General features: G+C 44.0%; 2 protein-coding genes across 3 annotated transcripts; one reads left to right on the plus strand and one right to left on the minus strand.

Moving 5' to 3' along the window:
• Nucleotides 1–1,505: 1,505 nt before the first annotated feature.
• Nucleotides 1,506–7,882, plus strand: MTIF3 (mitochondrial translational initiation factor 3). 2 transcript variants are annotated; one of them, XM_027727171.2, is made up of 4 exons: nt 1,506–1,542; nt 4,494–4,957; nt 6,187–6,332; nt 7,622–7,882. In XM_027727171.2, exons 2-4 carry the CDS (start codon nt 4,495–4,497, stop codon nt 7,814–7,816), a joined length of 804 nt encoding a protein of 267 aa, XP_027582972.2. In that variant the 5' UTR covers nt 1,506–1,542; nt 4,494; the 3' UTR covers nt 7,817–7,882. The 2 variants fall into 2 exon arrangements, with proteins under 2 accessions (XP_027582972.2, XP_027582970.2); XM_027727169.2 differs by lacking the exon at nt 1,506–1,542 and adding an exon at nt 1,554–1,905.
• GTF3A (general transcription factor IIIA) lies at nt 7,801–12,805 on the minus strand. Its single transcript, XM_027727167.2, has 9 exons — nt 12,590–12,805; nt 12,229–12,329; nt 11,612–11,708; nt 11,338–11,426; nt 10,371–10,444; nt 9,098–9,181; nt 8,513–8,742; nt 8,360–8,419; nt 7,801–8,100 (listed from the first exon to the last, which is right to left on the minus strand). Exons 1-9 carry the CDS (start codon nt 12,803–12,805, stop codon nt 7,939–7,941), a joined length of 1,113 nt encoding a protein of 370 aa, XP_027582968.1. The 3' UTR covers nt 7,801–7,938.
• Between the last annotated feature and the right edge of the window lie 1,761 nt (nt 12,806–14,566).

Below are 14,566 nucleotides of genomic sequence, written 5' to 3' on the forward strand. Positions count from 1 at the left end.
CATCCAAGTAAACATTCAAAGTCAGGATGGACGGGCTCTGAGCAACCTGATCTAGTTGAAGGTGTCCCTGCTCCTCCTGCTTATTGCAGGGGGGTTGGACCTTTAAAGATCCTTCCAACCCAAACCATTCTATGATTCTATGGCTCAAGTATGCACCTCAACGCACAACACACAGAGAAATCACTCAGCACCCACATAATCCCCGCTCACTGCCACAAAGTACCCTCCTGGGATGGCCCCTGAGCACAGTGAGAACCATCTCCCAGCCGTGGTCCTTACACCCATAGCAGCTCCCACAGCAGAGCAAAGACACTGAAAATCAACAGAACAATGCAGCCTCCTGGGTACACCCAGGAAAACACCACTTCCCAAACAACTGCACGCACAGAACCAGGCACACCACACATGCATCAGTTTGGAAATGTGGGAACACAGGATGAATGCACAGATCCGCGCACAAGCGCACGCATCCATCCAGAGACAGAAACTCTCTGTAAGAAACACCAACTGGCAAGTGCCAAAACATGCCTGTGCGTACCCAAGATGCACACAGCACACAGGTACCGGCAGGAAGGGGGCGGGGAGGACCAGTGCACAGGCCAGTGCACAGACACACAGGCACATACAGGCTGGAGCATGGGCACACACAGACTGGCGTCCAAGCACACACAGACACACACAGACCAGAGCACAGGCACTCACACACAGGCACACAGAAACCAGGGCACAGGCACACACATATCTGTGTACAGGCACAGAAAGACACACACACAGACTGGTGTACCGGCATACACAGACCTGGCGCACAGACACACACGGACCGGGGCACGGGCACACACAGACACACGCAACACACACACACACACACACACACAGACACACACACAGACAGACACACACACACACACAGACACACAGGGACACACACACACAAAGACACAGACAGACAGACAGACAGACACACACACACACAAGGACACACAGACAGACAGACAGACACACACACACACAAGGACACACACACAGACAGACACACACGGACACACACACAGACAGACACACACACACACAGACACACACACAAAGACACACACAGACACGCACACACAAAGACACACACACAGACACAGACACACACACACACAAAGACACACAGACAGACAGACAGACAGACACACACACACAAAGACACACACACAAACACAGACAGACACACACACACAGACAGACAGACACACACACAAAGACACACACAGACACAAACACACACACAGACACACACAGACACACGGACACGGACACACGGACACGCGCCCACCACAGCACGCTCACACACGCGGGCACGCGCGATCGCGAGGGGCGGGGGCAGGAGGCGGAGGCGCGGGAGGAGGAAGAGGAAGAGGAGGAGAAGGAAGAGGAAAAAGAAGAGGCGGGACATTCCGGAACTTCCCGGCGGCCCGGGCAGGTCTCTCGGCTGCTGCGGCGGGCCTTGGCCGGCGGCTCGGCCCGGCCCGGCCCGGCCCGGCCCGGCCCGGCCGGCAGGTAAGCGCGGGCCCCGCGGAGCCGCAGGGTCACACACACGGTCGCGCCACGGGCACACGCACAGTGACCTCCGCGACACGCACACCCGAGAACATGGACACAGCAGGGCGCCGTCACACCTCTGGCACCTGCAGCCAGACACGTCCTGCCAGCACGGGAACCCCGTGGGGTGCTACCGCAGGAACCACGGCTGCTCCTGCGGTGCCCAGGATGCCCGTAGCTGCCCGCTCATCAGAACTCCCTTCCAGCGGAGTCAGCCGTCCTTGCCAACACGTGGGCTGCGTAACAAAGCAAAACACACGTATCTGCCATGTTACACGAAGATAAATCCTTCTATACAAAGGGTAATTTCCTTTCAGACAGGTAAGACTGTATTTACTGGATTTCAATAGCAACAGGAAATGAAGGATAATAAAGGCAAAACCATGTATTTAGCAGAGCAAGATTACCATTTCTTTAAAATAAACTGCTATTCCATTGCTGTGATCGTGATACTTAGTTTTAGAAGTCAGTAGCTGATAAAGGCAAGCCAGGCTCTTCTGAGTGGAAGATAAATTTAATTATATCATTTTATAATGCAGCAGCAATGCCCAGAGTACAGACGAAGTATGCAGTGCATGATCCAGAGCTGGTTTATGAAACCATCTTAAAAATAAGGATGTCTTGGCTTTTATGTAGCTGCACTGATGATGCACAAAGATAGTTGTGTCTTGGCAGTGAGTGTTTAGTTGTAGGGCTGTTGTCACAGCCAAAAAAAAAAGCTGTTTTCACAGAGGTCATGTTTCTGGTCTGGAATTGGCAGAGGCAGAGCCCAGGGCAGGAAGGTACAGTAGCTCTATCAGTTGTTTTTAGACTCTGCTGTGGATATCCTGTTATTTCTCTTCTGTGCCCTGTGGCTAGCTTGAGTTTGGGATCCTGCTTTAGCGCACAGCTGTATCTTACTACCCTGTTCATGAACTGATCTGGCACCACCATCAAGCAGTTTATACAGACTTTGCCCTTTCTGCTAAGATATAAAGTCCATTCCAGGCTCCAAACTATCTCCCTTTTCAGACTAAGTTTATTCACAGGAAGGTCAGTTTACTTGTCCCACTGCTTGGAATTATAAATAGCTCCTTATCCTTGCTGATGGTTTGCACCTTTTCCATGTACATGTATGCACATGGATACATGTTTACACAATGTCATATATGTAGATATATATATATGTGTATGCATGTATACATTTACACAGTGGAGTCACATTCCTTCCTTGGCAAAAGAGGTCACGCTCTTGCCAACTCCTCTGGTATGACGTCTTTGGTTTCCTGTATCATCTTTGGCTTTTCCTGTGCTTGCTCCCTTTTAAACATAAAATACTAAAACTGCAGATAATACTCACAATTTGCTCTTTATATCTGATGGTTTTTTGCAGCTGTTAGAAAATGACCAATTTCTGAAGTTTTGAGTAAAATGGAAGTAATGCTCAGCTGCACCACAATTGCCAGGGGTATTCCACGAACCAGGGAAGAAGGGGGAAAAAAATACGATGGAACAAATGTTTCAAAGATCAGTTTCAACAGTCTTCGAGCACTGATATATTTTGAAGCTTGTTTTGAAAGTTTATAGCTTCATGATTACCGTGCCAGGATAGATGCCTGTAACAATTTATTTAAATTTTAATTTGCAATTGTGGATCTTGGACATATGAACCTTGTTCTTCATTGCCAGCCTCTGTATTGCAGGCAGGTCATAGTTCTGTTTTTCTCTTTTTTTCCCCACAAGCTTTTTTTATCATTCAAGAAGAAGAAAAATGTAAGTGTTTTTATTAGCTAGTTCTGGTGAAATAGGTACATGCTTTCTGTCTGTAAGATATATAAATAATTTTTATAACTGGAAAAAGTCAGCTCACTATCAATAGGAATGTGCCACCCTAAATTTAATGTTTGTGAAAAAAAGGGAAAGTCATCAATACTTTAAATGTCTGATAAAACAGGTTTAAAATGATCCTTGTGGGTCTCTCCCAACTCAGCAGATTCTGTAAAATTCAGGCACTGTTTTCACTTTTGAAACATGACTGAATCAGTAGAACTCGAGCTTAAAAGATGGTAAGGAAACTTTTTTTCTAATTTTTTTTAAGGTTACTGAAATAATATTAGCGCTTAATCCATGTAAAACCAAGTAACTACCTGGATTACTTTCACAAAATGACATTTGGAAAACTGGGAAAAATACACAATTTGGGGTCAGTGCTATGAGAAGCAAGGTGCATGCTAGCTATGGAAGAGTTTTTAACCCTGGGATAAACCATGTTTTCAAGTTTAGTAGTGGTTACTTTCTAATGTTTTAATGCCAAGGTGAAGGTTTTGCATGGCAGTCTTAATCTGTATGGTCAAAGCTTTGAAATTCCAAAACTTTACGAAACATAGAAGAGTCAGACTGTAGATGTTGGACGTTGCACAAATTGCAACTTTATTCAGTGTTTGATTAGAGCGGTCCGGAATTAGTGTGGCTTAAATGAAAAACTTCCCAAAGAAAAGTATCAACCAGGAAAAAAGTTCTGGTGTTCAGATACTTTATGAAAAAATGTGGACTGAAAATATGAAAAGTGTGACATGCCTTTTTATTTGACAGCAAAATCTCCCTGTTAACCATTGGCTAATCTCTCCGTACGCAAACAAGGTGTTTAAGAGTAGATACTCCTGTGAGGAGAAAGGAACTAGAAGTACTGGATGCTTTTAAAGGAGTTCAGGCTCAGATTTTAAGATACTGAAGATAACATCAACTCCTCATAAATTTTGCTCCTTAGTCAGACTTTCTCTCTGGGTTAAATCCCTCTGTATAGTAACACCATGCATCTTTTTAAAAGAGTAGTTTCAAGGACTAGGGTTTACTGAACTGGAGTCAAGTCTTCCTAATATAACTAGAAGAATGTGACTGATTGGGGTAACTTGTTTTTATTTCTTCCTCAGAATGACTGCCTTGTGCACGATGAAACACTTATGTCAAGCAACCAGAAATGAGAACAGATACGCAAAAAGGTTCTTTGGTACTCTTCTGACGCAGACACCACAAAAGTGGTTCTTTTTTCCATTCTGGACAGTGGTACCTGACCCTAGAAAGTCAACTGTGTTTGCACTTACTCAGCCATTTTGTACAGCTGAAAAATCTCAGACAGAACCAAAAAGGAATACAGCATTTGGAAGTGTTGGGCGAAGAATTCCCCATCGTATTTTGCATGTAATCAACCAGGATGGAGAGAGCTTAGGAAACATGCATCGAGCAGATGCACTCAAACTTATGGATCAACATAACCTGAAACTAGTTCTCCTTAAAGAGAATGTAGAACCTCCAGTGTACAGATTAATGACTGGGCAGCAGATCCATGAAGAACAGCTTAGACGTGCAGAGAAGAAAAAAGCAAGTCCAAAACCAGGTATGTACATTGTACACACTACAACACTGAGCACTTTGAAAAATGCTGCATTAAAAATGGTTCCAGCAGATTAAATCCTCTTACTTGTATTTGTGTAAATCCAAAGCAATGTCACTGCAGTCCACGCTATTAAGGATTTGCAGTGGTGAAAATAAAATTTTGGATTAGTCTTCCACAAAGAAGCCTTCTATTGCCTTCTCGGGATTTACTATTTTGGCATCTGCTGACTTTTTAGAAAAATATTTTTATTTAAGTGAATATAACTAAACTCTGGTTCTGTGAGAGCCAATGAATTTCTGTTCTTTTACTAAGGCATAGTGACAGGCTCTTTTTACAAACTGAGCACCCGATACACCAATATAATAACATAATTTGTCACCAGTAGTCATGAAACACTCTCTTCCTCATTTGCTGCTAGGAAGACAAAGTCTGGAGCCCTTTCTTGGACAGAATAAGAGAAAACTTTATCAATATTGAACACTTTTGAGGTTTCTTTTTCTTAAGACAGCCTGCTCCAGCAGGTTAACAAACTGAGTTTGGCAAAGAGATTTTACAAAAGGCACGTGACCTTGTATCCTCTCTTCTTATCCTCAGGCTAACAAAGACATCTATGCTTTGGGTAGAGTTCTGATTATAACAGAGAGCACTATTGTGGTAGCGAGTGGCTCTGTTCAAGAAACTACAAAAAGATGATTCAAATGGTAACTACTTTAGATGAACTTTAAGGAGGAAGAGACCACAAAATGTTCAAATATATTACAAGGCATCTTCATGCTTTCAGCTGAATATTGCACTTCAGCATTCAATGAAATGGGCTCAAGATGAAGAGCTATCTCAAGTCAAAGCTTTTACCTTCAGCTGTGCTGTGTGCAGAATGTAGGAGTTTGCACAGTAAGATTTTAATTCCAGATCCAATGCTCACCTATTTGTTAGACCTACAACGTGAACGGTATGAACAAGACTGTAATTAAAAATACCTTAAGTTTTCTGACCCTGAAGAGATTTCCCTGTGTGCCTCACACATACACTCAGTCTCCCAGTTATGGCAGAGTGTGAGAATATCAAGTAGCCACCTAGAGTGGTGCATGTTGAGACAATGAGATCGAGGTGTTTTGAGAAAGCAGGATGGGAGGAGGGAGTTAAGCAAAGCATCATGAGGTGTTAAAAGAACAACTGATACAGGTTCGTCAAATATTCAGCCAACACAGTTTCAGTTCTGTTTTAAACAGGAGTGGTTCAGAAGGAGCTATCCTTTTCTTCAGCTATTGCCAAAAATGACTTGGAGATCAAGACTAAACAGATAGCACAGTGGATTGACAAGAAATACCATGTTAAAGTTACCATCCGGCAAGCAAAAGGTAGCAATACGGACATGGTGAGTGAACTCCTGAAAATTGGACCAATCAGTTTCATTAAATAGCTGTAGTTGTATTAACCTGCCCTATTCGGTACTGCCACAATTTTTTGTATCTCGTGTACTGCTCAAGTACGTAGAGATCTAGGTCCTGTGCAAGTAATGGCTGCCCACCTTAAGCTGCTTCTGTACAAACACTGCAGTTCTAGAAAAGTAGTCCCACAGAGCCAGTTCAAAGACCATGCTTTATTAAGAATGCAGTTACAATACTGGCTTTGACAGCACAATCTAAGCAGTCTATGCAGCACCACCTTATTAACTGGGCTGGTCAAATTTTCCCATCTATGCCTTAAGCCAGCTCACTCACTTTTAACAGTGAGGTTTGAAAAAGTTCTGCTGTATTTTATCTGGATTATTTCAATAATGCAACTGTTCTTCTACAGATACAAGTGTGCAACTGTGGCTAAGGTTAGTTGTCCACTGTGGCATGAAAAACTATTGGAATGGTGTTCCAAGACTAGCAAAGTGAACATCTATAAAGATGTTAGGGAGCTGGTGGCAACTTACTGGTATAATTGCAGGGCCTTGAGACTTCATTGTCATTTGCACAAATGGCTTTTTTATAGATTCCATGTAAGATTTTTTTACTCCCCCTTGTAATGTCTGTAGTGAATTAGGTTTCCTTGATGGTTGTCTCAACTGAGTTGGGGGAAATTGTGTTATCACTTCATCCAAAAGGAATAAAACTTTTTATAAGAAGTTAAATCCACAGGGAGAGGGTAACAGGAGGAACTGATTATGGGAGGGAACAGAACACTTCATGACACAGTCTAGATTTACATTGTCCTTAAATTTAAAAGTTTAAGTAGGAGCTTAGGAGTTCATTGTGTTACATGAATGCACTCTTATCACTCAGTTCAATACAACCAGGTTCTGCTAACCTTAAGAACAATACTGCTTCTCAGAGGAAAGCCTCATAATAACATGTCTGAATCTAGTGGAATAGGAGGATGGGGGGGAGCCAGATGCAGACCACTCTCATGGACACCCTTAAGGAGCAAAACAAGATGAGTTAGGAGTTCAGCTTGAAGGCTAGGAGATGGCTTAATCCCTCCTGTGTGACCTTCCTAAACCTGCTTATGAGTAAAGAACAAACAGTTAGGAAAGGACAAGATGAACTGCTCAAACTAGGACTACCAAATAGGTTGTTTCAGCTAACAGCTAAACCATAACCATTACACAACAGCTGGAAATATTTTTCTGCCTGTATTTGTGCATTGACTTAGTCCTATTTTTCTCCTCCTTTTTAGTCCATGCTTTTTGATCAAATTTTGGAAACAGTGTCTGAGAAAGCCACTTATCTTTCCAAGCCAAAAGTTACTAGAGAAGGAGTGAGTGCCTGTATTTTGAGACACATGTCTGACAAAGAGTTGAAAGCACACCAGAAGATGGAAAACAAGAAAGACGAAAATGAAAATCTGAAGTCAAATGAGTTGCATCAGTGACTTTATGAAGCAGTGTAAACAATACTAATTTATTAAAAAATAAAATAAAAATATTAACTTGATAAAGTTATTGTTAAGCTTTGCATTGGTCATTCCATGAAGAATGTTGTCTCAGTTAACCTCTACTGCAGAGTCAGAATTTCAACAGTTGGTATTTCATTTTCCACAAGCTTATTCATTGTCTTGCTTTCTGTCACAACTGCATCCTTTCTCAGCTGTGCTTTAGGAGGAATGTAGCCACTCAGACGTGAGGCTAAGCTCCTCTTAGGACGAGAACGCTTGGCCTGGCAGAAATAAATCCAGAATTAGTAAACTTTACGTATCTATGGAACAAAGACTACTAATGTGGGGGGGAAAGAAGAAATCAATGAGTAGGCTACCACTGTAGTAGCTAAAAGAGCTTCAGAAATTAAGAATCTCACAAATTAACTGGATAGTTAACCTGTTTTTCTGCTTCAAGTCACATTCTAAAACACATAACATTTACCCTCCTCTGCAGTGACACGGTATGGTTGAGAAGACTTTTTCAAGAGTATAACTTACTTTCAAGTTCAGCTTTCTCTTTTCAGGATCATGTACAACAGCATGCCTTGCTAGGCTCTGCTATAGTTACAAAGAGCAGGGGAAAAAAAAAAGAGTTAGGCTTATAATTTCAGATTATGTGATTCAGATAAAAACAGTTTAAAAAGTACATACTTTCATTGCAAACACTCTTCCACAGCCTGGATAATCACAAGAGAATGGTTTTTTCTCCTCATGAAAAGAGAGGATATGGCTTTGAAGGTTAAATAAAGTTGTGTAAGTTCTTCCACATCCTTCTCTTGGGCATCGGCAGACTTCCCTCTCCACAGCATGTGTTTTTTGATGCTGCTTGAGGTAATCTTTCCGTTTGAAAGTTTTGTGACACTCACTGCAAACTATTGGCTCTGAGTGGGAGAGAGAAAAAGGCAGAGTATAAACAGTTTCTTACAGAAGCTCAGAATCAAATCCTAGGAGTTCTCCAGAACAATGCTAAAATCCACATGAAATGCAAGGAACTCAGAGACTGGAAGAGAATAATGTAGTATGAATTATCCAGATCCTAAATCCTGCATTAAACAATTTCTTCTTAACTGGATCATAAAGCAAAGTCAGTATACAAAGCAGCATTTTCATCAGACAGAGATCTAGCCAGAGTAACAACCAGTTTACCGACAAAGTTAAGACAAGTTTGTACACAATGACAAGTTGATGAAATGAGTTCAGCACAGACTCCTCTTCGAGTTAGCATTTGGAGTTTACCTGTATGACTGACTTTATTGTGTTTCAGAAGCTCTGTCCAAGTTTTTGCAGTATATGAGCAGTTTTCTTTCTTGCACACATAGCCTGTTGGACAGGACAGATGTTTAAAGTCACAGAGGGTCTGGCAAACACAGTCCAGTTTTACAAGGGGGAACTCCACTTCTAGCATTTAAAAATTAAAGGCCAGTAATTCCTTCTCTCATACTGCACAGGAATGGGACAAGAGACAACAAACACAAGACATGAGAAGATCCTAACAGGTTTAAGAAAGAAACCTTGTATCACTGACTCAAGTTGTCCAGAGAGGCTCTGGAAGCCTTAGCCATGATAACATTCAAAACTACTGGACACAGCCCTCAGCAACCTGGTGTAACTGATCCTGCCTTGAGCAGGGAGCTGGACCAGATGACCTCCAGAGATCCTTTCTGATCTAAACAATTTTGTGAAACTCTCTCTCCTTGCTTCAGTAGAGCTATTTCTTTCACTCAAATGGATGAAAATAATTAATAACATATAATATTCCTATATAAGTATTTGTATTGCATATTAAAAAAAATCTTGACCATACAGTAATATTCCAGGTCTAGAGACTCTACCATTCTATCAAGCAAACAGGAACCACAGAAAATCAACCTTATTTAAATCTCAGGACTGGAAAGGTCAAACAACTATGAACAAGAAAGGAACACACTACAAATCGTATCTTTCTATATACTCTTCCTAGACTGTTGGGTTGATTCGATTTGGGTTTTTTCTATCTCTAGAAAGCTGGTTAGCTGTCAACAGTACTGAAAGAATGGACAGGAGTGTAGCAAGATTAGCTCAAACATACACGGCCATGTCATGATGATTTCACTTAAAAACCTTTCACATAGGTTCATTAATAACTAAAAATGCACATGGTTTTGCCAAGGCTCTGTTGAAATTTGTGGCAGAACTGGCAATTGATCCTAAGCTCTGGAGGTCCAGGCTAGCGCCTTAACCAGTAGCCCATCTCCAAAGATGGATTATTGATAAGGAAGCACCTCAGGAGAAGAAATAACTGAAGGAATCATGAGCTCTGTTCAGTGCCACAAGTGCACTGAAACTGAACAATACCTTGCAGTTGTATCCCATTTGACTATTCAAAACGGGTGTTCTTGTTTTTTCTGTCTAGATCACTAGGCCCAGAATACTTCCACATGTGTCACACATACTTGCATACTCTCTGCTGGAAGAAGCCCTTTTTCCTTTTCTGGAACGTGACTGAAGCAAGAAGAAAAAGCTATTATACCTTCATGTGTCTTCTCATGCCGCTTTAGTCGACTTGGAGTAGAAAAGCCCTTTCCACATCCTTCTTTATTACATCTAGGTATAAAATACAGTGGTTTAATTTCTTTCACTGTATCCACATATTTTTATATCTTTAAGTCAAGAACAATCAAAGTGAAGAAAATAATCCAAGTTTCCCCTTGCCTAGAGATCTGTGTATGTCCCCAGTTTGTAAAAGAAAATCCCATAATATTTTTCTAACAGAGGACTCTTAACGCTTTTGAGAGTTAGAGCTATAGAGAGTCAAGTCTTCTACCATCCCTACACAGTAGGCTCTTCAAACATAAAAGAGAGAGAGAAAGTGGAAAGTTTAACTGGCTTGTGCAGATCCAGCAGTCAGAGCAACAGCAGAGCACTGATTATTTTTGTGTCTGTCACCCAGCCATACTCACAAACTTCACTTAAGTGGAATGAACACTCATGTTAAGTGTGTTCCACCTGTAAGAAATACAAAACTAAACTTTGCTTTCATCAGATCTATACTGATGTGTTATCTCTATGGAGTTGCAGTGCACAGCTTCTAAGACTGGTGTCCAAGTCTCTCATCTTTTTGAAGGTACTGCTCACTTCAGTGTTAGCCAAGTCACTGTTTTTTACTGGGTAGCTGCATTTTTCATTACTGTGCAAGCTCTTATGCTTGATTTCAGACTTCGTGAACTAAAAGCTGGGGGGAGTTATTTTTCCTGTGAACCTGTAATAAACCATAAGAATGCTGGAATTGCTGGAATGCCAAAGTTACAGACCACCGACTTGCTCAAAACAGACTACTGAGCAAAGGACTAGTACAAGAAATATACTTGCAGCCATGGCTACAAATTGATTCCATTTTTTAATGCCACATTAACAAAAAGGCTAAGAAAAGGCACCTGTTTTTATCTAGAGTGTTTAAATGGAATTGTTGAAGTTCATTATTAAAATTATCCACCTACCTGAAGGGAGGTTCATTGGTGTGGTGACACTGATGAACTTTAAGTTGTTGATGCTTCCTGAAAGACTTGTTACAGCCTTCAAAGTTGCACTATTGAGGAAATTAAGTTATCATTAGAAGCCAAATAATGACAGCTCAGTTCATGTTTGCTGAAATCCCAGTCACAGTCTTTGAATTTATACATGTACCACATAATAACAAGTTGAAGTATTTCACTAGATACACAAAAAAGAGGTTGTTTACCTCCACTATACAGTACAAAGGTAATTACTCACCACATATTGCTTTTGCTGATTTTGATGCTTGCGCTCAATGTGCTTCTTTAAGTTTGATTTTGTTCCAAATTTCTCATTGCATCCTTCAGCTGTGCACCTGTAGATGAACTGCATTTTTTATTACAGCTCTCAAACAGTGGTTTGTTCCCTAGGCAGATACAGAAATCACTGCACAAGAGGAACGCATGAGGAATAACTGAAACTCAAAACCCAAATATACAAGTTTGCTTTAAAGTCATGAAAAGCCAGAGGCTGTTACAATCAACAATCACATGAAACATATCAGAAGATACTTTTAATAAAACACCTAGGAATTTCTAGCTCCTAATCCATGACATGCAACTATTAAGGGCTTGATAATAGGAGATAACCTCCCTTACTCCTTTAATAATGTATTCTAGGGAAAGACCTGCCTATGCCTTTAAGCATCTATTATAGATCACTGCCAGACAGGAGGTTTTTAGGCTAAGGAGATCTCCATGTACCGTGTGCACATGTTCTGGCAGTGCTCACGATACAAAAGCTAAGCATGCCTGCCCTGTGCCACCCTCAGTTATAACTCCGTTTCCGTACGGAGAAGTGCACTGCCGCTTAAGGAGTAAAAACTTGGGCCTTACTCAAAGGGTTTTTCCCCGGTGTGCGTGAGGAGGTGTCGGGCGCGGTGGAAGTCTCTCGTGAAGCCTTTGCCGCAGCCTTCATAATCGCAAACATACGGCCTCTGAAACACAGGGGCTCTTGAGAGGAGCTGTCCCAAGGGGGCTCGGCTGCTCCCGGGATTCCGCCGTCAGCGGGATGCCCCGGCGGCACCGGTCCCGGCCGCGGACACAGCCCCGCAGCCCCCGCGGTGTCCTGCGGCTCCGAGGCGGTGAAGGGCTGCTCGGTACCCACGCGGGGGCCAATGCCGCCCGTCTGCGGGGCCCCAGCGCGGTGCCCCCATTTCGGTCACGCAGCCCCCCGTCCCCAGCCGGGGGGGCTCACCTCGCCCGTGTGCCGGCAGAGGTGGGCCGACAGCCGCCAGGCCTTGTTGAAGGTGGCGTCGCAGCCGGGGAAGGAGCAGATGTACGGGCGGGCGAGGAGGGCGCTCCCGCTCCCCTTGCCAGCGTTTCCCTTCCCGGAGCTCCCGTTCCCGCTGCCGTTCCCGTTGTTCCCGCCGCCGCCCCCCCGTGCGGTGCCCGCCGCCCGCTGCCCGGCCATGCCGGAGCGCACGTGACCGGCCCCAGCCGGGGGGGGGGGGCGGCGCGTGCGCAGTGTGGCGGGTCTGAGGTACCCGGAGGGACTGAGGGGGGGGATCCGACCTCGACGCGGAGCGACGCACGGAGTCCTCACACTGCTGCACGGAGTCACAGAAACACGGAGTCAGCTGGGTTGGAAAAGACCTCCGAGATCATTGAGTCCAACCTATGACCGAACACCACCATGGCAACTAGACCATGTCTTTCCTTAAACACCTCCAGGTACGGTGACTCCACCACCTCCTGGGCAGCCCATTCCAATATCTAATCACCCTTTCTGTGAAGAATTTCTTCCTGATGTCCAACCTAAACATCCCCTGGCACAGCTTAAAACTATGTCCTCTTGTCCCATCACTAGTTACCTGCGAGAAGAAACCCACGCCCACCTGGATACAACCTCCTCTCAGGGAGTTGTAGAGAGTGATAAGATCATCCCTGAGCCTCCTCCAGGCTAAATAACCCCAACTCCCTCAGCCACTCCTCACGGGACTTGTGCTCCAGCCCCTTCACCAGCCTCATTGCCCTTCTCTGGACACAGTTATGCAGAGATCCACAAGCTAATTCTGTGTTGCTGCACATCCAACAAGTCTCCCACTGTTTTAGGGACATAGGAGCTCTGCTGCCTCCCTTGAGAAGCACTTAATCATTCTTGAAGGTGCCAGGTGATGTCCTGTGACAAGGGATCGCCAAACGGGTTTGGTTTGGCTCCCTGCCTTGCCTGAAGATGGGTCTGCCTGATGCCAGTCAGCCTCTGGTCCAGACCAGGGCAATCTCGTGGACTGACATCAGCCTCTGCTGCGTGCTGCCTACCACCTGCCCAAAACTCAGGTGTTTGCAATCCGAGTTGAGGTGTCCCTGCTGTTGGGGATCCTATGGCAGATGGCCTGTCACCTGTGGTCCTGCTGTGTCCCCAAGCCACCTGAGATCACAGCTAGAGGAAGAAGACGTGGGTCTGAGCTGAGCTGAGCTGAGGGGCTGTGATACCTTGTGCAGCACCTCCCTGGTACATGACTTGCAGCTGAGAGAGCTGGAGTTGTTTAACCTGAAGAAAAGGAGGTTCAGATAGGACCTTATCGCTCTCTGCAACTGCCTGAAAGGAGGTTGTAGTGAGGTGGGGGGTCGACCTCTTCTCTCAGGTAGCAAGTGACAGGACCAGAGGAAATGGCCTCGAGTTGTGCCATGGGAGGTTTAGGTTGGATATTATGAAAAAATTCTTCAGGAAATGGTGGTCAGGCATTGGACCAGGCTGCCCACGGAAGTGGTAGAGTCACCATCCCTGGAGGTATTTAAAAGACATGTAGATGTGGCACTTGTGGATGTGGTTTAGTGGTGGGCTTCACAGTGCTGGGTAGATGGTTGGACTTAATGATCTTAGAGGTCTTTCCAACCTAAATGATTCTATGATCACATTGTCTGCTTTGTTTTGCATTATTTGAGTTGTAACCCAAGCTTTATTTTAGGTGACATCCTCCATCTGCTGCAATTCTCCCCACAGAGTGAGTGTGAGGGACAGGGTAAGAACATGATTGTGACAAGGGAACCATCCTGTCGAGAAAAACTCCCAATCCTTCTTCCTTGTTTGTGTCCCCTGAGCTTTAAAACCTGAGCAGATGGTGGTGCTTGGAAATCAGGCTAGGAAAATGGGGGAGGAAAGACAGGGGGAATAAGGATCAGGAATCAAGTATGTGGGGGCTGGATCGGAGAAGGGACACATGAAGTGAGG

Source organism: Pipra filicauda, unplaced genomic scaffold, assembly GCF_003945595.2.
Source record: "Pipra filicauda isolate LSUMZ 115617 unplaced genomic scaffold, ASM394559v2 scaffold50_size3627746_pilon, whole genome shotgun sequence".
Classification (NCBI taxonomy): domain Eukaryota; kingdom Metazoa; phylum Chordata; class Aves; order Passeriformes; family Pipridae; genus Pipra; species Pipra filicauda.